The sequence below is a fragment of the Callorhinus ursinus genome, unplaced genomic scaffold (genome assembly GCF_003265705.2).
Source record: "Callorhinus ursinus isolate GAN/ISIS: 27379988/994484 unplaced genomic scaffold, GSC_fseal_2.0 scaffold5, whole genome shotgun sequence".
NCBI lineage: Eukaryota > Metazoa > Chordata > Mammalia > Carnivora > Otariidae > Callorhinus > Callorhinus ursinus.
In genome coordinates this window covers 40158322-40185985 of record NW_027397067.1, presented here as the reverse complement: position 1 = coordinate 40185985, position 27664 = coordinate 40158322, and the positions used below count along the sequence as shown (strand labels likewise).

General features: G+C 35.1%; 1 protein-coding gene across 5 annotated transcripts in view; it reads left to right on the top strand.

Annotated features, from left to right (window-relative positions):
• TRIQK (triple QxxK/R motif containing) overlaps positions 1 to 27664 on the top strand; it is a 167564-nt gene that overhangs the window by 81130 nt on the left and 58770 nt on the right. The window contains exons 6-7 of one of the 5 annotated variants that reach the window (XR_012378256.1): positions 4851 to 5071; positions 24622 to 24757. The exons of 2 other annotated variants lie outside the window; for them this stretch is intronic. Coding sequence is in view for 2 of the 3 variants with exons in the window: in XM_073892955.1 (XP_073749056.1) it covers positions 24622 to 24757 (136 nt within the window). In the remaining variant the exon portion in view is untranslated. Of the gene's footprint in view, positions 1 to 4850; positions 5895 to 24621; positions 24758 to 27664 lie in introns of those variants that run through there. 2 more of the 5 variants (XM_073892955.1, XM_073892958.1) reach the window with 2 other exon arrangements.

Below are 27664 nucleotides of genomic sequence, written 5' to 3'. Positions count from 1 at the left end.
TCTGTGTATTATTATTGTTGTCAATACTCTCTATGTTGAAATTCTAATGATGTCCCCAAACTTGTTCTTTTAGAAAACCAGTGTTTTAACTGCTTAAGAGGGATAAATGCATCTGAGAATGATGTTAGCAGATATTAATCCAATGTGCTAGCACAATGAAGTTCAACAAAATTACGTTTACTTATTACTCATGTCAATTTTTTGCCAAGTATTTAGAGGTGAATCAAACTATAAATACAAAAATTAACTTGATGGTTCTACTCTCAAATGTGTAAAATTAAAATGACTAGTATATGTACTTTATTTAAATATTAAAATGTTAATAGGAGATTTTGGTTTTTATCTGGCAGATGAAAAATCAATTTTTCTAAGTTATAGCTTATAGCAAATGCCAAGGTATTACTACTAGGCTGTAACAGCTGTTGAACTGCCAGATGATATATTTGGTTGTCTTCCAGAATTTGCTATTATGATCACGAAACACTGCCTTCTTTTTACTCTTGATTGCTGATTTTGATCAAGCATTGCCGTGTGATACGGTATGTTTTCACAACACAATCCCCTCAGTTAGTGTTGTGTGTCAGTTTTTAATGAAAAAAAAAAGTAAATTGCCTTTTTTTGAAAAGAGAGATGATTAATCTTTTGAAGTTTTCTTCTAATTTCACATGAAATTTTATTCATCTTTGAAATTATTTCCATGACATGATATTTCTAAAAGCATTAGTTAGGGTTTTTTTTTCCTTTCTTTATTGTGCAGTTAGTTACCTGGTGATTGTCTCTTATAGTGAGAGCATTATTTGTAATTTTCCACCAAGGCACTATGTCACTCACTTTTATCTCTCTGTTTTGGTTTTGGGTTTTTGTTTAAAGAAAGATATTGGGGTGGCAAAATCCACTTGTGGCACAATATAATGAACAGCTATAAATTAGAATTTGAGAAATGGTGCAGCCATTCATTTATTAATATATATATATTCTCTTCATTTGCTCTTATAATTTTTGTTATTATTTTAATTTGAGGAAATGACTTAGTATCAGATAAATCTACCTTATAATGCAATTATCTAATATCATTTTATAAACAATGCAGAATTTGCTTATCTTTGAGAAAAAAGATTTTTGTTAATTTATGTTTTAATGTTTAATTTTGTTAATTTATGATTTAATGCATGTACAGAAGAATTTCTAACGACATCTGAACATAGCTTCTTTTTAATAAACTAGCATATAATTTTGATTTGTAAACCTGTGGAAAACAAAAACCTTAACTTTAAGCATTGGTTACTCTGCTTGAAAAATTATATGAAGAGCCCATTAAAATGATATGAAACTTTTTAGAATCAGAACCATGGAGGTGTTTTACATTTCAAATCTGGCATACTAATTAGTTTGCTCTGTCAAACTTTGATTGCCTTGTCATTTTAGCATAGGATTTTAAATAACGAAGTTTCTTTCAGCAATTGCCATTTAATGCTGTTTAATTTCCCCAGTGAGTGATTTTATCCATATTGATAATGTCAGAGAAGCAACTAAGGACTAATGAACATCAAACATGTTTGACTCTTACCTAGTTGATACAGGATGACCATAATATTATAGTATTTTATCACTTTACTGCTTATTTTTAGAATGAATCATAGTTATGCTCTTAAAATAATTTAAATCTACAGAAAATATGAACAGCTGCATGGAATAGAAAAATACCAGCCATGACAACACTGAACACGGAGGAAAGAGACCTAGGATCACATTCCTCTTGCCTCTTCCTGTTGTCATGATCTAGCTAAGTCTAAGCTGACATATTTGCAAAAGTGATTATGCCATTACCTCACAGGGTTGTCAGAAGAGTTAAATAATACCACGAAAACAGTTAACATTGAACCCAGGAAATCAAATTCATTTATGAATTGTTAGCTGATTGAGAAAATATTTCTTTGAATTAGCCATTGCTGGTTTGTACAAATAAGACTTCCTTGGTTGGTTGTCAGTGGCCTTAAGATCCCCCACTTGAACTCAGTCTGCATTGTGTTATTATATTGCATATTATAAAATGTTCTTAGTTTTGCTGTGGAGATACTGATATTGCTATTGTAAAGCTTTCAAAGTATTACATGATTTTAATATACTTCATATATATGTTATCTAAATCTTACTCAATCCTTCATTTTTTGTTTAGAAATGCTGTAAGTATTACAATGTTGTAGAACCTATAGAAAGAAAGATGACCAAGACAGGATCATCTGGGAGGAATTTATACAAGAAATAACTTCCAGATTTCATTACCATATAAAATCAAATCAACAGTATTGACTGAGAGATCTAGGACTGGAGATGTAAAGAATATACAATACAGTCTTTATGCTCAAAGACTTTTAGCGCCTTTTTGTAAACGTATGTTTAGTAATTGAAAATGTTTTGGGAGAACAGTAATGATTCAGAATAAGATGTGAATATTACTGTGTCAAAATCTAGAATTAATTTCTGTTTAGAAGCTATTTTATTTCCTGTGTCTTACCAATGTAAACAAAATATTGTAATTTATGACCCAGTAACGAGTGCTACCTAAAAAATATTAGCACAACTAAGATTTCCTATTTGGTTGCTGTTCAGTTAGATTATGTTTTAAGAATTACAACTTCATTAAAAATTTTTTAGCATGTAAATACCCATGTTTCCTAGTATTTAGAAGAAAAAAGATAATTCGTATTTGTTAATTAATTAGTTCATTTGAAAGGTTTATTTGAAAGGTGTAATCTAATAAAAGAATAAGTATCAAAAATTTAATTTCTCTGTTACATAAATAAAATCTTCAAGTGTCAACGAGATCCTGTGAACAACCTCTTGGGATGAGACATCTGGAAACGTTATTTTTCTTCTTTTTTTTTTTTGTGATTTCAGATGTAAAACTAAAAATGGCCAGGGGGTGGGGGGTCATAAATGCCTACAGGTCTCTAAGTTATGGTTAGTGTCACCAGCATCCTGAAAGCAGTATTTTCAAATTTTATCATTGTTTCACCCTCTATACATTCAGTCCCCACAACAGTATGGGACATTTTTTTTTAAATGATGCTATTCCTCCCCATTTAATACTCTTTAGCCCTACCCCCTCTACCATAATTTCAGTAGATTTAATTGAATTAATGGATCCTCTGAAGGTGTATTCTATGAAGGTTCTTGGCTTCCTACCCTTAAAACCCATTTTCATGCCTCTGGATATCCTGAAAATGTATAGTGAAGATGATAGAGAGTTTTTTGAAGGGACAAGGAACAGTTGAAAAGCAGCAGTTAGAGGTGATTATCAAATGAGATGTGGATGATGGCCTCCAATCAAGAGTAAAAACTTTATTCTTGCTTTAAGCTTGTATGAATGGTGACTGCTGTTAAACAGTTTTGTTGTCCACTATACAGAACAGATGGAGTTTGCAGTTGTGTGTCACTTGTTTATTACATCCTCTTAAAATTAGTAGCTGTGTAACCAGATGGGTCTGGGAGCACAGCTGTGGATATAGGAATATAAATGAAACCTGTCTGATGCCGCCATGCCCTTTTGAGATGCTGAAGTATTCCAACTGCAACAAAGAAAAATTCACTTTCATTTGACATTATGTTGATGTATTAGATTAAGATAGTTGACAGAGTCTATCAACCCCCTGATTTTTATCAATATTTATTTTCATAGCTTGGAAATCTAAATAAATGTAAATTTGAAGCTAAATATCTGTATAAAGTGCCCATTTGTAATTTCAACATCCAGGTAAAAATTTCATGTTGGTTATAAACCAAATTCATTTTAATGTTTTTAAAGTTTCTTAGGTAGCATAGGTTGAATTAGTAATTTTACATTCTGATGAAATGTAAAATATATTCATGTAAATGCAAATAAATTGCCTCTCCATAAAACAATGCTGGGAATGGGTGTGATACACAATTGAAAATTAGAAAGGCATATTAGACTCTTTAGGGTATGGAACTGGCACTAGTTGCTCTTTTTGATCTTTTTAGCCAAATGCTATGTTAATATCGAGAATATTCCTTAATGGTATGTGTGTAAGTCTGTGTGTGTGTATACTGCACACTCTATACTTCATATAAATATGAAGTTTATGGCCTTTTGCCATAATATATGTAGTAAATTTTGGCTACTATTTTAACATAATTAATATAACCCACATCAAATCACCAAATGAAATATTCAGAATCACCCTTCACAGTTCTGATAAATTATACTGTATCTTGCTTCATGAACTAAGAGTCCTCAGTTTTTTTCCTCCACATTATAAACTATGGAATTTAGAGTTTAAATTTAGTTTCCACAAAACAATATTTAATAAAGATTTACAGAGACATAATTTAGAAACTGGCTCTAATAACAGTTTCATCCCATTAGAAAAAGAAAGATAAATGTTTTAAAATCGTGTCCTAAAGCTAAAACTAATAACAAATTAATTGAAGCAACAAATAAAGTTAAACATACTCAAATAGAGAAGAGAGAAACTGTGTAGGCACAAACTACACTGCTTGCACTCAACATCTTGATATTCAAACTATGCAAATATATCAAAATTATAAAGTTTAATTTTACTATTAGAAAAGCACAAATTACATAGAAATAATAATAGAAATGAGTCACCCACTGATGTACTTGTCATCGCAGTCGGTATTGTCAAGTGCAAAATAAGTTATTTTACTAAATGACAAGAAGTGTTAAACAAAAAGAATGTGATTAATTAGGTTCAAATTATTATTCTAGATGATGGAATTATATCGCTGTTTTCTCTGATGAAACTCATAACATTAACCAATCTCTTTTCATCAATTTCAAACCTACTTTTTTTTTTTCCCCTCCTCAGGAAGTTGGCCTCGTACTTGCAGCTATATTGGCCCTCCTACTGGCTTTCTATGCTTTCTTTTATCTCAGACTGTCCACAGATGTTGACCCTGATCTGGAAGGAGATGAAGATTAGCTGAACAGCAATCAATGCATTTAAGGGAAATAATTTTACAAAAGCACCCCTTGGGACCAATACTTTCTAAAGTACTGAAACTGGAACATCTTGAATTCTTTCTGCTGGTATTTTCAGTTTTCAGAAATATCTTTTTAAATAGTTGCATTGGATATCAAGAAAAGAACCTTACCTAGCAATGGAGTATAATGTATGCTACCGGATACTTTTATAAATCTTTCTACTTTGACAGGCAACCTATTCATGGTGCGTTTAGATTAAATGGAAAACAGATCCTAAATTCTTCTGGTGTCTTAGCCAATTTATGTGTATAACTCCATCACTTACAGATTACTAAATCTATTTTTGTTCCATATACGTCGTAAGTAGAAGTATATATCCTCATTTACAGGAACATTCTCAAATCACATTCAGAGCCTAAGAAGCAAGGAAAAGTCATGGGAAATTTTTCATTTTACAAAGAAGCCCTGCTTTCTTTCCAGACATATTTTATATCATTAGAGAGACTATCTGCCATACATCTACAGTAATCTTTTTCCTTCTTTGCCAACTGTTCAGTGCACATGTGCTCCATCAGAAATGGCACCTGGATGACAGAAGCTCAAGAGTCACATATGTCTGTAAAATAGAGTTCCTTTCCTCTTGGGCTGTCTGAACTGGTGTAAATAGAAAGTTCAGTTGATCTTGATTTTAATTAACTTATTATTGTATTAATATAAACTTGGAATTCTATTTTAATTATGTTGTTCTGGCTGCTTGCGGTGTCAGTTTGCCCTTCTTGTTCGGGAGATATGCAACAATCTGTCATTTAGTTGTGCAGTTTTGTGTTTTTTTTTCTCACACAACAGTAACAGAAGTCCTACCTACTCAGAATAATTTTCTTGGGTTGTCTCTTAAACCTAAACAATACAAAGTTGGTTTACAAAATTACATTTTGTCTCCTGAGAGTTAATCAGAACTGTTTTGTGAAAAATAAATAATAGAAAATATATGTCTCATATTACTCGCATATGTAATTTTTTCATTTACATAAATTTTCAAGATATTGTGAATTTGTTGGAGTATAACAATCAATGTATTCAATATTTTTACCAGTAATGGATTTTTAAAAAATATTTTTAGAACACATGAACACATAAAGCTTAGAAAAGGAGAAAATATGTGTCCACAGCAGAGTTGTTAGTTACTACCTTATATAAAGATGTATAAAAAATTAATAGAAACATGTGCACAAAGTGTTTTATATCATATACATTGTATTTATGAAGAGCAAATAAAATGTTAAGATTGTTTCCATATTTGCCCAGAGAAGAAAGCTTTGATGAATACACTCGATATTCTTTGAGACTTTTGCAAATAGTTGAATATGACTGTGTAGCATTATGTTCTGTAGAATTTTTTCAAGTAGCATAATTTATTTCATCAGTGTGAAAACAGCCCAAAGTTCCAGTATCTTCACAGATCATTTATGCCAAACATCTGAGGGCAAAATTTAGCCAGTGTTATTTACTGGATTCTACCCCTTGAAATCACAAACTCATGAGACAGACCAAGAGTTCTTATACACTCACCACAGCAGACCAATCCAAGTGGCATTTTTAGGAAAGGTTGCAGCATTTAATGCCATGTGGTATGTCTGTTCGTGAAGTGGGTGGCAAGGGAATATCCAAGCTGGCATTTTGGATATGATGGGCCTTTTCCTTTCCTGAGTGACATGCCACATGTCAAGAAATACTGCTTTTCCCCCACTCCTATCACATTTACGTGAACAATTTTCATTTAGTTATTTTACCTCCCATATGGTGTTAAGAAGTCATATTAAATAAAGATTATTTCTAATTTCAGTAGTAATTTAAATGAGAAGATATGTAATAATTATTTATTAGATACCTATCCAAGTGAAATATAACAGAATTTACAGTATTTAAAATAGATGAGTATACTCTTGGAAATGTCTGAAAATTCATTACCTTGAAAAAAAATGTTACTCTTCCCTTCTGTTCTTGAGGTGTTCTCTTGAGGGAAAAAGGTTGCTTCTGATAGTAATAACTATTAATCTATACATAGTATAATTATCGGCTAGTTTGGTTACCTCATTTTATTGATATCCTGAGTCTCTGGCTAGTCCATTTGTGTAATTGACTTATGATGGCTCCAGAGAACCATAAGTCCCAAAGGCTCTACTCTGATTTTAATAAATAGCAGGTAAACTGAGACAATATATGTTTATACAACACTGTTTTCATGAAATGCAAATTTTTCAAACTCACATTAACTGGGAAGCAGCCTGTAGAGAAATCCCAGATTGAAATCTGGTTTGAATCTTTGAAGATAGAAAGGTGATATCTGGCCTACATTTTCAGCAGACCACACTTCTGAATAGTGAGTGGTGTTTGGCATAAATCTAAGACTGGCACCAGACACAAATTTTAGGCGTGGGTTTTTCTCCTCCAATAATTCACTGCTCAGAGTAATTCAGAAGACAAAAACAGAAAAATTATAATGACTTTTCAGAATGTTAGAATCTATTTGCTAACATACTCTGCAGGATAAATTTTAGCTAATGCAGCAGACTTTACATATAGCCTATGGAATACTGTGAATGAAGCTTGAAGAGTTGCTTGTTCTTATTTTGCATGCAAAATAAACATTTATAGATTCATCTGAGAGGAGATATTGTAAAAATATAACCTCATCCAGGATTTCTTTTAAAACAAATGAACAAAAAGCCTATCATAGTACAGTATAGAGTTTGTTGTTTTAAGGCAGCAAATACCTGAAGATTTTCCATCTTTTCAATTTTTCTAAAATACTTCTACCCCAACCAATGATTGCAAGATCCTGAAAATATGTTCTTATTCATTTCTGTAATTCCAGTAGTGTAGTGATCTGCACATATTTAATAAATGCTTGTCAAAATTTAAGTTAATTTCTTTTAGTGCTCTCAGAGTCTGGTACAGTTGCTGCATGTAAGAGATTATCAAAAATTACTTGCATTTAATAAATAAAACTTAGAAATCACTATATTGATTAATTCAGCATTTAACATTTATGATCATTGAATGTTCTGGGACAGATAAATGTTTCATCCTGTTCCTGTTTAAGGTCAAAACAACTAGTGTTAAATTTGTTGTAGAACAGAAACATTGATTGCTCTTTTCTAGAAAATCAAGTATGTTATTTTTATCTTAGTATTGTTGAAAACCACCCTCAGTGTTTTTAATTTAACTTATTGTATATCCTCACTCCCAACAAAAATAAAACTAAATTTTCATTATAATGCTTATATTTATGTGAATACTAAAGCACTGTATTTTCCGGATTCTAAAATGATACAGTCAATGATAATTCAGTAAATTATGATTTATTTAGATGGGCTTCAGAAATAAAACTTCTAGAAATTAAACTTAGAGAATTTTCATATATTCCATCTATAATGTAAGGTTGCTGAGCCAGAGACTATCTAAGATAGGTACACTTACCTTGGACTTCTCTGGGGAGATTTCTACCATTTCTCCCTTAGCGGCACTGCCTTCTTTTATTAGAATTGCTCCAATGCAGCCTGGATAGAATGGTGTTTGCTAGATTTTGTTCCACTGACATCATATCTAGAATCAGTGCAACCCACACTAAAAAAAAAATAAAAAATAAAAAACCTAGCAGATGAATTCAGTGCCAACAGAAACATTCTTACTATTTTATTTTGTATTTTAGCAATGCAGGTAAATATGAAGGGAACTGGGAGAGTCACTCAAAGAACTATACCAGTGTGGAAATATCCATAGTGGGCCGGTAAATTCATTTAAAACAATTGAACTGCTGCCCTATTCAGCATAGTGCCTCATTCTTAAATAATTTTTTTATCCTTAGCAACAGACATGAGATCCTTATTTCAAGAAAAATAAGATACTTTACATGCCAGAAGATTTTTTGATGACAGTACCCCCTCCTATTCTTCATTTTTTAAAACAACAACCAAATTGGTGGGGAGGCAGCCAAAATTTGAGGTACCAATGCCTCTCGAACAGATGTCGCACCATTATTTTTTAGCTCGTTTAGATGAATAAACATGTTAAACTGTGAAGTATTACATTTTAGATTTTTTCATTAAAAAAAGAGACAATCTGTTTACTGTCCTAATTGAGACAACAATCCTTGTGGTTGCCAGTTTTGGCAGTCATAACAATGAACTATAAATATTTGAACCAACCAAGTAAATGGTGACTATAAAGGCTATAGCATGTGTAAAGTTCTGTTTTCATGGGCACCCATCTTAGTATGCCTTTTTTTTTTTTCTGACTTCTTCAAATACAATCGTGTAAATCTGAAGGTTCATGGTAAGCCTAAAAGAAATTGATTTCAATATCTAATTTCGTTCTAGTTTATTATCCTTTTAAGCGTTCAACTATCCATCTGCTTGTAACAAATTGCTTCTGCAGTTGCTCTGCTGAAGGTGACAAGGCAGGTCTTCATTTCGTTGCCTTCTCTGTACCTCCTAGGATAACACAAAAAATCAGAGATTTTTTTTTCTGTTTTCATATTTATAAAGCGAGGTTAAAGACATTGTAAGTCTCTTAAATTGTAGCAATTAGTTTTGTAAGAGAAGGTTTTAAAAATAAACCATGTTGAGATAGAACTCTGGCTGTAATGTCCATGAGAAGGAGGTCACAGTTTTAGCTGCAGTGGAATGCTTTGCATGAAGCACTGGCATGTGAGAAGTTTGTAGATCAAAGAGAAATTATCCAGACATAAACAATCATTTATTACACTAGTTCCCAAACATTGGTGATCCAGATAGCGAGTGCCCTTGTAGGCATCTTGTTTGAGTACCATTGCTGCCTTTTCTAACCTTCACCTTTTCCACTATCTGCCCTAATTCTATACTCTAGGCAATCTCTAACATTTCCTCTCTCAGTTTGTCTGAACCCCACTTGTACGTTAAGTCGCATTTAACTATGTACTTACCGTACTAACTGCCTCTACTTTTTTTACTTAGAATCAAGACTGTTTTTCCCACTCTCACTCCTTACCCCTTTTTTATCACTCACCACATGAATTACACAAAACTAGATAGAAGAATGAACCTCAGTGTACCCATCACCTAAAGTCAACAATTACCAATATTTTGCCACTCTTTTGTTTCCCCCATTTTTTTTTGTAACTTGAGATATTTTAAAGGAAACCTCAAATAAGGTGACACTTTACCTACAAATATCTCAGTATACATCTCTGACAAGAACTTTCGTTTTTTTGTTTGTTATTTGTTGGGGTTTTTTTTCTTGCATTACCAGGAAGCTATTATTACAGCTAATAGGATTAGTTATTTCTTCAAATCATTTCATACCAAGTCCATATTAGAATGTCCCTAATTGTCTTCAAGATACCTATTTATAATATGTTTGGATCAAGATCTGTACTGCATTTGATTGTAAGCCTCTTAAGTTTCTTTTATTCTATAGCAAATCTCTTTTTCTTTAATGCCACTGATTTGTTGAAGAAACCACAATATTTGTCTTCTTGAATGTCCAATATTCTAGACTTGGCTATTTTCATTTTTTTATTTATTTTATACCTCTATTTTTCATATTTTCTGTAAATTAGGAGTTGGATCTTAGGCTAGATTAGATCCAGATAGTTTTGTTATTGTTATTTGTTTGTTTTTAAGGCAATAGTATGTCATAGTACTTAATGAGACACATTATCTCTGGTTGTCTCATTTATGATGATGCTGAAGTTTATGAGTGGATTCATGTGCTAGTAACCTGATTCCCTCCAAAATAAGGTTATATCAACATTTTGCCTAAAGCTTTTAACATCTGTTTATAATTATTCCCTAGGTCTATTATCTCATTTGATGATTTTTTGACATTACAAAATGACAATTTTTTAAACATTTTACTTATTTTTTTTGCAAGAGAGAGTGAGAGAGCATGTGCACAAATGAGATGGAGGGGTGGGGCAGAAGGAGAGGGAGAGAGAGAATCCTAAACAGACTCCATGCCCAGCACAGAGCTTGCCCTGGGGCTCGATCTCAGGACCCCGAGATCATGACTTGAGTCAAAATCAAGAGTTGGACACTTAACTGACTAAACCACCCAGGCACCCCAGAATGACAATTTTCGATCATTCCTTCAGCATTTAAGTGAAATTATTGAAAAAAAAACCCAAAAACAAAAATAAGAAACTTAATCAACTATTTGGTTACCTTAAAATATGGCTCATAACAGGAAAAGAAGGATAAATACTTGAATCTTTGCCTTTATCAAATTTCAGTGGAGATTTGCCATTGCTATTCCTGTTGTAGTTTTTATTATCACTATAAAGCCATAGATTTTGCATATGTGATGTGTGTTTCAACCCATTGCAATCATCATTCTTTTCAATACTGAAATACAAATTCCATTATCATGCTTTATATTAGAGGTATTATTAAAATCATGAAATTTTTATGCTTTTATATGATTTTACATTTTTCCAAAAGTAATAGCCAATGGAATCAGATTTTTAAAATAATAGGAATAAGTGGTAAATGTGGAAAAAGACTAATATTTGCAGATTATATGATTAACTGGAAAACTAATAAGATATTGAGTAAGATTTATATAACATGGTCCATTAGAAAATAACTGAAAATTAATAGCTCTAATAATTACAATAGTTAGCTACATATCATAAAAATATTTCTTACAATCACAATCAAAATTATGAATTGTCTAGAAAAAAATCAGCAAGAAATATGAAGAGTCTTCATTGGAAAAAAGACCTTACAGGGTAAGATAATCAAACTTTAATAAAAAGAGACCAACTGTCTCCCTGGATGAGATGATTCAATACTGTACAAATTTAAACTTTCTTCTAAATTGGAAACAGAAAAGAGAACCTTAATCCACCAGATATTAAAGTGTATTATAAAGTTATATTAATTAAAATAATCTCATAGTCAAGGAAAGTAGACAAAGCGATAAAATGTGCCATCTGGAAATAGATCAAAATATAAATATTCACTTAATGTATCCTGTAAGTCATGAAGATGGAAAGATAGATTACTTATTAAATATATTAAAACAATTGAGTATCCATTTAGAAATTAAAAGATGCCTATACCATGACTTCAAAACAAGATTAATTTCTGATGGAATTTATTATTTCTAAATGAAAAAAAACATAAAAATTATTAGAAGACACTACAGCATTTTTAGAATCTTTTAGTACAGAAATTATTTCTAGGCATTGATTCATGAGTCAGAAATCATAAAGGAAATACTGTTGGATTATAACACATTAAATTAAAATCTAACATGCAGCCCAGCACTCTGTGTTAATTAAAGATGTGAAGAAACAGTCTCTTTCATATACTGCTTGGGGGAATGGTAATCTCACACACTTTCTGGAAGGCATTTTTGCAGTGTACTTTAAACGTCTAAAATTTCACATATACTTTAGTTGCTTCCATATCTCTTTAGAAATTCTTTCAAGATAATAATGCCTGTAGTGTGCAAAAGCGCACAAAGTATGTTAACCACAGCTTTGTTCATAACCTCAAAAAACCTGAAAGCAATGAAAATGTCCAACATAAGAGTCTTTTTATACAAATCGTGTTACATCTATTAAATAAAATGTGATGGATTCATTAAAAGTATATATTTATACCTATGGATAGGGAGAGAGGTGAAGAAGCACTTAAAAATAGGATACATGTGATAGGATTCTATTTTGCTTGAATGTGTGTGTCTGTATGTGTGTGTGTGTGTGTGTACACATGTGAGTCTATCTAAGTATATTTGAAGAATATTTAGGAAGAAGTAAAAGACTATTTCTGGATATTAGATTATAAGTGATTTTTACTTCTTTATATTGAGTGAATCAATCTCCACTCTACAGAGAGGACTGGAAAGACAGTGTTTTAGTGAGCTATATCTTGAGTCCAGACACCTTGTAAGTCTGTCCGTTTTTTTCCATTATGTTTTTCTATTTTTCACTCATTTAATAACCATTAAGTACTTATCAAGTACTAATAACTCATCTTTCAAATTCCCCATCTATACACAATGTTAAGTAGTATAGAAAAAGGTGGCTCTGCTTTTTTCATAGTGAGAAATTCAGAATGTTTCAGAAAGGAACTGATATTTAAGTTTATTAATTTTCATTCGAAAAATATTTATTGAGCTAATTGGCCACATGGCAGAACTGTACTTTATGCTTGCAACAAATCCATGAACATTATGAACAAGAAAGCAAAAATAGTACTCTTGCTTTCATGACATATGACTTGAGAGATGGTGATGGTTTCATCAAACAGAAAAAGGGTGAAAAAGGTATTCCAAGTGAGAGAAAAACCAATGAAAGAGCACAAAGACATATTAGTGCTTGGCCTGTGGGGTAGGAAGGTTATGTCCTTTTGCGCTCATTGTTAACCTTCTTTCCTTCCTCTGCCTAAAACCATTTTCTCTTATGTAATCTGGAAAATGCCTACATATCTATCCTTCAAGATTTATCTATTCCCAGATAAATCCCCAGATTTTCCCCACAGAAGCCCCCCAACCCCACCCACCCAAGGCCAAGTTAGGTGATTCTTCTCTTACATAGAATCTATTCCATGATTATCCATTTATGTGCCTCTTAACTGGACTCTGAGGTCTTTAAGGAAGGAACTCTGGGTTTTATTGCTTTATCTCAAATGCCAAGCACTGCACTAGACACATGGTTTATTCCACAGTAAATATGTTTGAATAAGTACTACACCTCATTCCCATAGAACAGGATTTCTCAACTGGCATTATTGACATTTTGAGCCAGCTAATTCTTTGTGTGGAGATCTTGCGAACTGTAGGATGTTCAGCGGGGAATCTAGATGCTAGTGTGCAACTAGATGCCAGTAGCACCTCCTGCTGCCCTAGTTACAGTTGGAGGAGGTCCATCAAGAGGATGTGACCACTGGTTGACCCGTGAGCTGCACGGGAGCGATGGGCAAGCTGAGGCCCCTCAGGTCCGCCCCTGTCTTTGGAAGGTACTTCCGTCCTCAGCAGGTTTTCACAGCCGGAAGCGTTAGTTTTCAAGGCTGCAACCTCAACCGAGCTATGTGCGCAGTACACTGACTGAACCCAGGTAAGGCCTCTTTATGCTTTTAAGATTTCATAGCGCCGGGCGCCTGGGTGGCTCAGTCGTTAAGAGTCAGCTCAGGTCATGATCCCAGGGTCCTGGGATCGAGCCCCGCATCGGGCTCCCTGCTCAGAGGGGAACCTGCTTCTCCCTCTCCCACTCACCCTGCTTGTCTTCCCTCTCTTGCTTTGTCTCTCTCTCTCTGTTAAAAAATAAATAAAAAACTCTTTAAATAAAAATAAAAAAAGATTTCGTAGTGCCGCCGCCCAGACAAGCCCTTGCTTATTAAACCTCGTTCTCCCGTCTCCCCTTGCCAGCTGTGTCTGGGGGCCTGTTTCACATTTCACTGGGGAAGCTGCCAAGGATTCGAACCAATAGTTATGACAACCAAAAATGTCTCCAGACATAGCAAAGTGTCCCCTGGGGTCAGAATGATTCCCAGCTGTACCCCTGAGAACCACCAAAGCCCTAGACTATGAAAATCACGGTTGCGATGAGAACAAGGTGGAAATGGGGAAGTCTGGGACTGGACTTTTCGAGTTACTTCAAGTCATTTTTCAGAGGCATTTAATTTTTGCACTCCTAGCTCTATACAAATTGTTGACTCAAATCCTGTACTCATTCTGGTGGGTGGTGGGGGTGGGGGGTCACAAGAGTTGTCTAAACTTGACCCACCTGCTGCTCAAATCCCTGGTGTTACTGCAAGCTTGTTTTGTTTCTTCTCAAAGGAAAGGGAGAAGGACTTTAAGATAGCGATGTTATCCAGCAATCTAGAACGTTTTTCCAAGAAATTTTAAACACACTGTAAGACAAAACTCCTAAGCCAGGAAAGGACGGCCCTTCCACCTCCTTTTATGTATCTATGTATGTATGTATTTACTACTAACACATTCAGTGCAGCCAGAGAAATTTTATACATAGGTAGCTAAAAAATGAGCCTTAGAAACATACATAATTCTTAGAGTTATCAGAAACTTTAACGTAAAAATTCTTTTTCGTGGATGCAGTGTCTGACCCCCATTTTCTCTATTTTTGAATGTGAAATGACTCATATTTTAAAAAAGCATATATATGTACATGTATATTGTTGAGAGATAGGAATAAAATAAATACGTATCCATGCAACTGGTGCCCAGCTTACTTGGCTGGGTACTTTCATATTGTTTCATTTTGCTTGGCTATTTTACTTTTTGCCTTTTCGAAGAGTTTATAAAGATGTTTCCCTTTAAAAAAATTTCATTTTCCTGATCATCTTTATTGTTTCACCATTAGTTTTACCATTGATTCTCTTAAGATTTCCAAGGATTCTCTGCTGTCATCGGTAAATGGATACTTTATGTTGTTCTTATCCAATCCTTATTGTTTGGGTTTTTCCGAACAATATTAAATAATCCAAGAATTATTTAATAGAAATTTTAAAAATATATATGTTTATAGGTAGAGCAGTCTGTTATTTAAATTTTAATTTTTAAGTTCAAGTTTTACTGCACAGCAGTCATTGTTGCTTGCATTATTTCTATTTTATGGAACTTGCTCATGTTTTCTATCTGACCTAATACATAATTACTTTTTGCAAATGATTCATGTACACTTTAAAAAGTGGTATATTCTATTATAGTATTATGTTCAATATTAGTACATAAAATCTACCTTATGCTGTACAGATCTTCAACACGTATTTTTCATCCATTTGACTTGTCTTATACTGAGACTGGTACATTAAAGCCTTTTATTATTAGGTACTTGTTCTTGCATCTTCTGTAGTATTTGCTTTTGAACATGGTTGCTCTCTTATTTGGTATATTGATATTCATAGCTATTATATCTTTATTGTGAGTTTGGCTTTAGCATTATAGAGTATTTTGATACTTTTGGGCCTGATTTCTACTTTTTTTTTAAGATTTTATTTATTTGACAGAGACACAGTGAGAGAGGGAACACAAGCAGGGGGAGTGGGAGAGGGAGAAGCAGACTTCCCGCTGAGCAGGGAGCCCAATGCGGGGCTCGATCCCAGGACCCTGGGGTCATGACCTGAGCCGAAGGCAGACGCTTAACAACTGAGCCACCCAGGCGCCCCTCTACTTTTTTTTTTAATATCCATACTGATGTGGGAAACAAAGGCAGAAGGAAAGGTAGATAAAACTAAATGTCCTCATAACCTGCTGCCATTGACAAACACTTGAGGCAGGCAGAGTATAACCTTTCCCCAGGAAGCACCCAACTTGTCTTAATGTTAATGCCCTGCTAGAGGGAAAAACAACCTTGGTTTGACAGTAGCAAGGCCTCCAGTATCTGGTGAGTCTTCTTTACATATGAAAATCCTTTTGGAACTTCCCTTATCTTTACTCCCCCTCCCCCCAAAGTATAGAATCAGTTGCCCCTCACAATCGGGGGGCAGCCGGGAGCAGAGGTAGCAACAGCCTCCGCCATACCTCTTTCTGCCCCCTGGGTCCTGTCTGCATGCTTTAATAAAACCACCATTTTGCACCGAAGACGTCTCAAGAATTCTTTCTGGGCCGTTGACTCCGGACCCCACCACCAAACCTCATACATATTAAAAAACTATATCAAATATCACACTTCCTGCTTTCTCATAGTTTTGTTTTCCTGATATATCTTTTCCCACGCATCTAATTTCAACCTTTGGAATCACTGTATGCGAGGTGGGCCCCTTGCATAGAACCATAGAGTTGATATTTGCTTCATGAGCCAATTAGAAATGTTTTTCTTGTAATGGATGAGTCAAGCCCATTCACAGTTTTTGATGTGTCTCATATACTGGTATCAATTCTGTGTATAATTTTATGTAAGAGTTACCATGTGAATTTTGTTGTATATGCTCTGTTTCTCTGATATATCTTTGCTTTTATAAAAAGATTATTTTGGTATTTTTGAACATTGTTTTTTTATTTAGAGGTTTCTCTTATATTTACACTTTTTTTTGCACTTGAAAACATTTTTATAAAAAACCTTTTACTCTGTGGACTGTCAATCTTACATGATATCCTTGATTCTCATCCATTGCCTCTAAAACAGTCAATAATCTTATGTATTTTCTTCTGTGTCTTTTCCTTCTATTTCAAGGTGTTTTCTTTCTAATTTGCCAGAGTGTATCAAAGGTAGCACATAATACGTACACACTACTCTTCCTTCTGGCCTTGCTTCTACCCTCCTTTTAAGCATTTAATTCTTATACTTAATTCTAACATTAAATCTATGAAATGCTAATCATTAATTCTTTTGCCAGAATTCTTCAGGTTTTGTCCTAGTTGAATGAAGCTCATCCAAACAAGGAAGGGCTCATATGTAAAGAATTCTGTGGATTCATAAGCATTTAAAAGTGTTTTTCTGTTGCCTTGACATTTGAGGGGCAGTTGGCTGTTTCTAAAATACTTGGCTTGCAAGTTCTTTCCTTGAATTTCTTTAAAATGTTGCTTTTCACTGTTGCTTTGTTTTGTGTGTTGCCCTTGAGAAGTCTGATGCCAGGCTATTTTTTTTTTTTTTTAAATAGTGATTGCAAGTAATTTGATCTTATTGTCTGTATACCCTGAATGCTTTTCTTTGTCTTTAAATTTGTACTGTTTCTCTAGGATATGTCTCAGAGTTTGTTCTTGAGTTTTCAAAGATACACAGTGGGCCCTTTGAATATGTAAAAATGGTTACTTTTCTTAGTCCTGAAAATTTTTTTATGTATCAGTAATAGTATGTTTTCCTTCTTCAAAGACTTCAATTATATGTATGTTGAACTCTCTTTGCATATCTTCTATTTCAACCATTTTCTCTTTGACCATTTTACATGTTACCTTATCTCATTTTTATCCTCTTGGTTTTCTTGCTTTTCTTCAACGTCTCTTACTCAATTTCACTAGAATCTATTATACCTTGGATACCTTTTAATTCATTCTTTATTTCTGAGATGGACTTGTTTTCTTTAGTTTCTTTACTGAGATCAATTAACTCTTAATGATTTACTTTCTTTTTTCCCCACTTATGGACTTAGTTTTAAAATTTCTGATTCTTATATATATCTATATCCACATCTATGCATATCTTCATGTCTACATCTAATCTACAACTGCTTATTTGAGGATTTTCAATTCAGTGAAAAATTGCATTAGAGTGCTATTCTGTTTTGTGGACTTTTCTTTATTCTTTTCTTCTTTGGTAGGGAGCATTTCAACAGCTGAAGTATTTCAGTTGAATTTTCTGTTTCCTCCTTCCATTAACTTTGTATGGAGTTAGCTGGATTTTTTTTTTTTTTTACCTATTCCTAGTCATTTTGGGGGTAGAGTCTGTAGTCCAGGAGTGCCCCCTTCTGTCAGTATAGTAAGGCCGGTTTCCTATATGAATGCCCTAGTGGTAGGGGAGACAGAGAATTGGCATGCCTTGTGTCTCTTTTATTTCTGAATTCCCCTCTTACTTTCTTCTTTCTCACTTCTACTACATCCTCAAGGGCATAATCTTTTCTCTACTTTTAGGATTGTCTCCAGGAAGCAATGCTTTTTGAAGCTTCTGACTTCTGTGATAGAACTCATTTTCTAACCTCTTTCCTATAGCTGATAACTGTGAACTACCAAATACCAGACGCCAAATTTTGCCACTTAGCATTGTACTTTCTTTCTCTGGGGTCTTTGCTTTGTGTATTCCACTTTTTAATGATATCTCTTCAGCTTCCTTTTTCCTACGTTTGTCATCTACAGCCTCAAGAGATCATTTGGATGTGGTGTTTATATCTCTATAAAAACTGTAAGATAGCTTAATCATGATATATTCTACTTCCTAGTAAAGCTAAAGGCTTGAGTCATTTGGAATTTTATTTGTACTGGTTTTTGATATTAATCATTTTGGGGGAAGACTTGAGGAGAGATTCAGTTTCAGAAGGACACCATTATATCCAGTCCCAGAATTTGCTTGGAAATAGAGTTTGAAATTGACTATTTTCTAGGTTAAATGCATAAGGTCACCTTGGATTTGTTTTCAACAGGTTTTATTATATTTTGAATTTAAATTTTTTGTGTGTAAGTTGCATATCCCTAAACAGACTCCATAATTTGAGGGGAGGGGTCTTGTAGTTTTGATTTTTACCACGGTACTGGGTATATTAATGTACACATAATGGTTTCTCAGTAAATATTAATTAGTTATTAAGACTATCATTTATCGATATAAGGAAATATTATTATATATGATATTTAAAGCAAAACATTTGGGTTATTTATAGCTCCTTTAAAAAAGATTTCTTACTTCAGAATAAATGTTGAGAAATATCTTTTGAAACAACTAAAATATAGTTCAATTTCTTAAAAAGAAGCCAGGTTTTAAGGGAAACACCCATCTGAGGACACAGTCTCATGAAATAATAGAGACTGAGTAATTTCTCCAATTCATATTTTTCTCAATACCTTCTCTGCAAAAACACAAAAGAAAACTTATACAGTTTGTTCTTTATTTTAGCATGTGTGAAAATTAAAGCAGCAAACAATAAGGAAATATAACACATTATTATAATCTCTGCTATTTATTAATTCATTTAATTTATATGCAAATTATATGTTTTAATAATCATAAATTGCTTGGCATCAGGTTGTTCCTAGTAATGAACAGTTCTAGAGATGGCACTTTTTTGAAATTCTAATAAAGCATTCTACAGAGCTCTCTTCCTTTGTGAACATTGCTGCCCCTTGAAACAACCTAAAATACAGAGCTGAAATGATTTAAAACCTCAGAAGAAGGTTTTTAAGGTTGGAATAGGAAGCCACTCTTGGCTTCATGGCTAGATCTGAACATTGAAGTTAAGAAGCAATTTCAAATCAATCTGTAGAAAGCTTTTACCTCTGATCATGAGCAAACAGAGGCCCTCTCTCCAGTAGGTGTCAGGAGTCATGTGATGGACACTAATGATGTCTGCTGCCTTTTATCATCTGTCAGGAACAAGTCACATTTATTTCCACACAGACAGTGAGAACATTTAATGAAACAAAACAGCATTATCGAGCTCCAGGTTTCTCAATCTTCTTTGGTCCTAGAAATGAGGCTTCAGGTTCATTAAATTGTGGCTTGTGGAGGGATACCACAATTATAGCCTACTGAACCAAAAATTATAATAAGATCCCAAAGCAAAGCTTTAATATACACTAACCTCCTCTTTCTATTTTAAAAGTTCAATACAGCAAATATCACAGGTTTAGGATATATATGTTTTATCATTCTTTAATATATATGTTCATTAAAGAAAAAATGTGAAAGCTAATAAAAAAAATTCAAATCGTATTATCCAGAAATATTCCCTAATAATATTTATATATTTGTGCTTTTCCTTTTAGCCTTCTAGGCGTTATAGTACATTCATATTCTTATAAAAACATGTAATTTATTTGTTCCCAGACCTCAGTAGCCTGTGACTACAGCAACACCCACATTTTTGCTGTCTTTTCAAAAGAATGCATATGTAGGCAGATACAGGTCTACCCTATTGCATATTCTTTCCAATTTATTCATTCACTCAACAGATAGTTAATGCATTTGTACTACATGCAAGGCACTTTTAGCAACTGGGAATATAGTAGTGAGCTAAAATGAGTAAAGTCCCTGTCCACACAGAGCTCACATCCTGGAAGAGTAGGTAAGCAGAAATATGAAATAGACAAATGAAAAAATACATAAAAGTATATAAACACAGTATGCCAGGAGATGAGAAGTGTTTTGGAGAAAAGAAGGTAGAAGAATGAGTGTCCCCATCCTCCCACTTCCTCTGGCACAGCCACAGCTCACCCCTGTCTTGATTTCACCAGACATGCTTTGACCTGAGGGCCTTTGTACTCACTGTTCTTTCTTTGTGACTCGTTCTTCCTCCTCTATCTCATCTTCATTCAAATGTCTCCTTCTCACTGAGGCCTGCCCTAACTACCCTATTTCAAATTGCAACCTGATGCCTCCTCTCATGCCCCCAGCATTCCCCAGACACTTAGCATAGGCCTTTTTCTTCACACTGAACACTTACCACTTTTGAACATCATGTGTATTTTACTTGGTTATTCTGCGTATTATCTAGTTTTCAGTCTTCCTCCACTGGATTGTAAGCTTTATAAGGGCAGAGGTTTTTTTTTGTTTGTTTGTTTGTTTGTTTTGTCTGGTCAATCATGTATTTCAATTGCTGAAACTAGTGCCTGGCACACAGTAGGTGTTCAAAAATATATGTGAGATAAGTGGAGATGTTGAATAAGTAGTTGAATATCCAAAACTTGAGTTTTGAAGGTGAAGTCCAGGGTAGAAATACAAACGTGGAAGTCATGTAGGCTGACATTTTAAGTCATAAAATTGGAAGAGATCTCCTAGGGAATGAGTTAAAAGGAGAAGAAGAGAGGTTGTTGGAGAAATCGTTAGGCATGTCAATATGAAGAAATCAGCAAGACAAGGAAGCTCCAGGGAGAAAGGCTGAGAAAAGTGGGGACTAAAGTAGGAACACCAGTTGAACATGCCCTTCTATGACTTGAGCAAAGAACATATTTTAATAAAGAAAAGGCCAGCAAATTTGGAGTATCTATCTTTTTGCAAAAGATAAATATGCAACATCTCTTAAGTTTTACTGCTCTTATAAGTACTCTACTACAAGAGAAGTTCTATAATTCTGAGTAGTAATAACAATTTTTATTGTCGCTCCAATCTCCAAGTGTTACAGAGATTCTAACCTTTGTAAAATTAAGCACATGCATAAACTGCAGTGTGGCCCAGAAAATGAATAGCAAATATCTTTAATGTGTTAAGATGCACCCACTCTACTTTAGAGATTGTTGATCTACAAAATAAGACTCGAAGGGACCTCAGATTGAGATCATCCTCCTTGGGGTGCCTACCTGCTTTCTCAGTTCTCTTGCTCCTCTACCTTCCACATGGCACATCTTTTCTGTAGAAGCTTAGCTGTCCCACCTGATTCTTCTTCCCTTTTCCAGCAACGGGTCTAGCCCTGTTGGCTTCGCATCCTGCCAACTTCACCCCGTGCTCTTTCCCATCTCCCGTCCTCTTTCTCTACAGTGGGCATCTTCTTCCAAGCCCTTAATGTCGTGCTTTCAGTTTTCTCTTCATAACCAAGTGTTACAAAAGCAATCTCTCTCAAGGCTCATCTGCGTTTGCTAACTCTCCCTTTCATTCCCCACCTATTGCACTTTGACTTGGGGCCTCATATCTCCATATCTGCTCCAGCTGAGATTACTGATAATGGCAACTGTCCAGTTCAATGGACACTCTTTGTATATGTGCTGCCGAAGCGAGCACGTCAGTGGACACTCTTCGGTGCTTACTTTGCCTGTCTGGGGATTTGACATTGTTGGAAGCTCTCTTCGGCTTGACACCTTTTCTTCTCCTGGCTCTGTCACAACACATTACCCTTCTTTTCCACTTTTCCTCATGATTCTTTGTAGCCTCCCCTGTGCCTTCCCTTTTCTCTCTCTGGCCTTAAATTTCAGTATCCCGTGGGGTTCGATCTATGGTCCATAAGAATTCCTCAGGCTTTAATCTACACAGACCCCTTGTTCCAATCTAATTAAATCTAAATAAACTCATTCAGTCCCCAATGCTCACCTGTGTTTCCCTTCTCTGCTTTTTGCTAGTGCTCTGTCTACTTTCCAGGTTCTTTCTCTGCTATCACCGCCTGCTCACTCACAGATCTGTATAGTACTGGTGCTTCAGGATTCAACTGAAATGGCATTTTCTCTTCCTCCCTAGAGCACTTCAGCTGTCCCTTGCATAAGGCACTTACCACAGATCATCAAGCATTAGAATTATTTATGAAACCCATTATTCGCCTGCAGGCTGGCCCCATGTCGAATGCCTTCTTTCCTACATTGGCCTTGGATTGCTGAAACTCAATAAATGGACTGAAGACAGAATAAATAAATAGGAATGTCCTAACGTTAGACTGACACAGTAGAGTCATAGGAAAAGGTCATTTGGTTAACAGCTTCCGGAATTGCCTACCACACTCCCAAATTAAGGAATGAGCAAACTCAGTCCTGTTGGATTCCTGTCCTGTTGAAAATAGTGTGGTTGCAAAGCATCTCAGTGAGTGATGGTTATGATAACGATTCACTGAGAAGTTGGTATCTTTTTTCACAGTTCTGAATAACTGGACACTAAGATACAGAAACGCATTTAAAAATATGCAAATTATAGTGGTTATCTTCAGTTACTTTCAACGAACGACTTACATGTACATCAATACTGTTATTTCACAAGTTTTTATAATGTTTTAGACATTTATTATGTATGACTTCACAGTTCTCTGAGTACCTTGGCAGAGTTCACTCTGAAATACAATTAACATTAATGATTATTAATAACATTTTAATGGAGCATTATATTAACATGTGAGGAGATTAGGGCTTATTACACTTATTACTAATATCCCTCATATGATAATTTTTTAAGAGTTCTAAAATTTATTATGCCAGTATATGGGCCCCTTTTCCTTGAGCATTGCTTGGGTTTATAACTACCAAAAGTACTACATTTAATTAGCTAGGAATAAAAATAGCAACAAAAGTTACCATTTATTGAGTATTATGCCAGCCTAGGCCTACTGGTAAGCACTTCTTGGGTATCATTTTCTTTGATCCTCACAGAACCCTGGGAGGTAGATTAACATTGATATCCCCATTTTACATTGAAACCGAAAAGTAAAGTGACTTTTTCAAGGTCAAAATCTAGAAATAACGGTTCTAGATGAGAGATGATGGACTCTGAAAAAACAAACTGAGGGTTCTAGAGGGGAGGGGGGTGCGGGGATGGGTTAGCCTGGTGATGGGTATTAAAGAGGGCACGTTCTGCGTGGAGCACTGGGTGTTATACGCAAACAATGAATCATGGAACACTACATCAAAAACTAATGATGTAATGTATGGTGATTAACATAACAATAAAAAAATAAAAAAAAAAGAAATAATAGTTCTAGATCTCCAAAATAAAAATGTCTGATTCCAGGGCCGCTTTTAAACATACTTATTCAGCTTCTAGATCTCTTTGCTTTCAGTAAGACAGATATTTGAGTAGGTGACACCACTTGCATCCAGTCGGCCAATTCCCATCTTTAACATTGGTAAGGTCATGTTGCACTTGGCTCTAGGAAAAAAAATGTTCCCAAATAGGAAATTTATTAAACATCCTATGGAGTGCAGTGTGTTTACTGCATTTGCATCTCCAAAATCTTTTATTTAAGAAGCACTAGCTTAAAAGAAAATGAGCCTGGCTTCATTTTATGTACTCACAAAAATACATTTTAAACAATCCATTCTCTACCCTTGACTGCAGTCAAGTTGTCTGACCTGTTTTAGAACATCAGAGTGAAGTTTGCCCACCTCCAGTCTTTCAAAATTTTAATGATTCCATAAGGATATCTAAGTTAGATGGATGAACCTATATTAAGTTTCTTTGAAGTTCTAAATAAGGAATATCTGAAAGCTAAGAGACCAGTGCAATTGAGACATAGAAACTCTTACAGTCTTCATACGGATTGCAGACTTCGATTTCCTCTTACCAGCATTTGCCCTACTTTTCCTATCTGAAGATCACTCTCCTTGACAACAAAGGCAGAAAAATCATCAGCCCTTATCAGATCTGTTCTCTACTTGTCATCTGTCAGCATTGTACAATCGGACCTGACCTGCAAACCTGGACCTTCCCTGCTCTTATTTGGAATATAAGTAAGGGAGACTTTTTATATATTTGTCCAATAATTTTCACTCACTTCAGTTCATTTAGGGGCTAAGACTTCCTGATGAATAGTATTCTCTAGAAATATCTGGTATTATGTGTTCTTCTTTAATATACCCTCGTACAGTGAAATCTATTGGAAAGCCCCCTTTGGGGATATATTTGACTTCTGAAGTGATGATTCTAGACCATTTTGAATGAACAGACTTTTAGGAACCTGATGAAAGCTCTGGATACCCCTTCCTCAAATAGTACACCTAGCCATTCAAATTGCCTATAATTTTAGGGAATTTATAAACCTAAGACTTGCATCCATGAACCCTTGTGGACAAAATTCTGATTACAACCACCATTATTGAAGAGTTTCTCATTTTCATTTTCATTAAGATTACCACAATTGTATCAAGGCAATTACAATTTTAATATAAATAACTTAATTTTAACATTATTTGTTGTAGGGTCTCCCATCACAAGTTTGTACCTGTCTTTACTCTGAATATTTGGAAGACTGCCTTCATAAGACTTGGTTACCACCTGCGTTTTCTAACACAGCTGTTTTGTATTACTGGTTCATTTAAGGCAGTGTGTATAATAGCAAAAGTCAAGGTATTTAATATCTCTAAGTGACAGTAGTCCCATCTGCTAAGTGTGATTAGGATCTACTTCATTGTTTGTTTGTTTGTTTGTTTTTTAGTGGATGAGAATTAAATGGGAACATCAGCTCCCTGACCCCAGGAATGTCATTTGTTTTGGTAATTGCTGTTCCTGAGTTCTTGTCCAGAACAGTGCCTGGCCCGTAGTAGGTGCATCATGAATATTTATTGAATGAATCAATAAAGCACACAGAATTCTTAGCAGCTGGTGTGTCCTTAGTAATGACTTTTTAACCACAGTGATGAAGATAATGTTTTGGAAGTGAAATAATCCCCAGACAGGTGAAGAAGTCTCTGGAACAAGCCATTTAACTGTTTGCCACATGCAGCGGGCGTTCGGCTTGTTCTAAGTTCCCATTGCTACTTTTGTATTTATTGTCGCTTCCTCAGAGAGGCCTTCCCAGCAAGCCTGGCTAAGACTCCCAACTCCTATGCTAAACCAGGAATTCTCTACTATTTTTGAGTCTCAGATCCTTCATAATCTATTACTTGATTTGTTTAATTTGCTTATTGTCTCTTTATCCTGCTAGAGAGTCAGTTTTGTGAGAGTAAGGACCTTATCTCATTCATTTGTCATGACCATAAGTCATCTGAAGTGCCAGACACATAGTCAGCACTTAACAAGCATCCGCTGAAAGAACAAGAGAATGACACCTAACTCTTACTCGTCCTGAGACTAGTTAAGGTTTTCCTCACACCTGCTAGCGTGGGTAGGGCCTAGTCTCACAGAACATGGAATCCTACTTGCTCTCCAGAGGGCCCAGCTTTGGTCATCTTACTTTTCTGGACACAATTCTGAGAGCTCTTATTCAGATCCTGTTCTCTCTGTTTGCCATGCTTTAAATTTCCCGTGTGATCCTCATAGCAGACACGATGGGTTGCTGACCCAGCAGCCATTTTCCTTTTTATCCTTCCTTCAGAACCCCAATTCTGTTCAGGTATCCACACTTCTGTGCACAGCCATTGCTCCAGGGGAGGTGAGGCCAGCCCCAGCCCCAGGGAACGGGTTCTGGTTAATCTAATCCAATCATACGGTCTTGCTCCCTTTTCTGGTGATTGATGTAAGTATGGACTTGTGACTTGGTGTTAGCCAGTGAGATGTGCGGGGCATTTCTTAAAGTTTTCCTGAACTGGTAACAAAGTAGACATAACATCATACTCTAAGTTTTAGAGTGCTCTAGAGAGTGCTAGAATGTAAGAATATAAGAGAGCAAGAGTGAGAGAGACACAATGAACAGATACAAGAGACCGAGAGAATAAGAAATGAATACAAGAATGAGAGACAGAAACTACAAGCAAGACTGTGAGGGAGAGAAAATGAGTCCAAGAATAAGAGAGAAAGAGTGTACATAAAGACCAGCTAACTGAAAAGCCCTAACTCTGTACTATTTTCCAAGAGGATGAGCAAATAAAAAATGACTCTTCTATTGAGCTGGCAGCAAGAAACTTCCCGGAGAAGCAGAAAATTCAAAGTGGATTTTTCTACCTGCCGCTTACCACTGAATGACTATGTAAAAAGTTTTTATTCTGTTTCTTAGATTATGTTGGAGATCTTACATATGTCTTTTAATTACTTATGGATAGAATTGAACAAACAAGTTACATCTTAAATATCCAGAAACCGGGAGTTTCTATAGAAATGTTATTATTTTTTTTTTCAAGATTCTCAGCATCTATTTGCATGACATCATTATACAGTCCCTGTGAAGAATGCCAAGGAACAGCCACAGGTGTCTGGCACGCTCTGACTATGGCCAGGAGACCCAGATCATTAGGATAATGGCCACGAGTCATCCTGCGTGGCTCTGTGTTTGAAATCAAAACAAGAGGCAAAACCAACATAAGTGCAGTTAATTTAAGGCACTTTCTCTCTATTTATTAAAGCTAATTGCAAGTCTGGCTTACAATTAACAATTGCCCAAAGGATTAAAACGCCATGTCACTTGACATAACCGAGTGTCCATGGCACTGCCCCCTGGATTTAATATTTCCAGGAATGGAGCTCATTGCCTACGGTGTTATGGCTGGAAAGAGTCCTGCTGTAAAATAAGTATCCACAATATCTTTGCGACGCCAAAACAATTTATGATCTTTGTGACAGTCTGTACTGGTGTCCGGTATTAAAACAATACGGCTGGAGGCTTATTAATGGATGCAGGTAGGATGTTCCAGCCTGTAAGAAGGAGGTGGCCTGTTCCCTCACCGGCTGCCGGCTGCAGCTCTCATACTGATTTCATGTTGTTG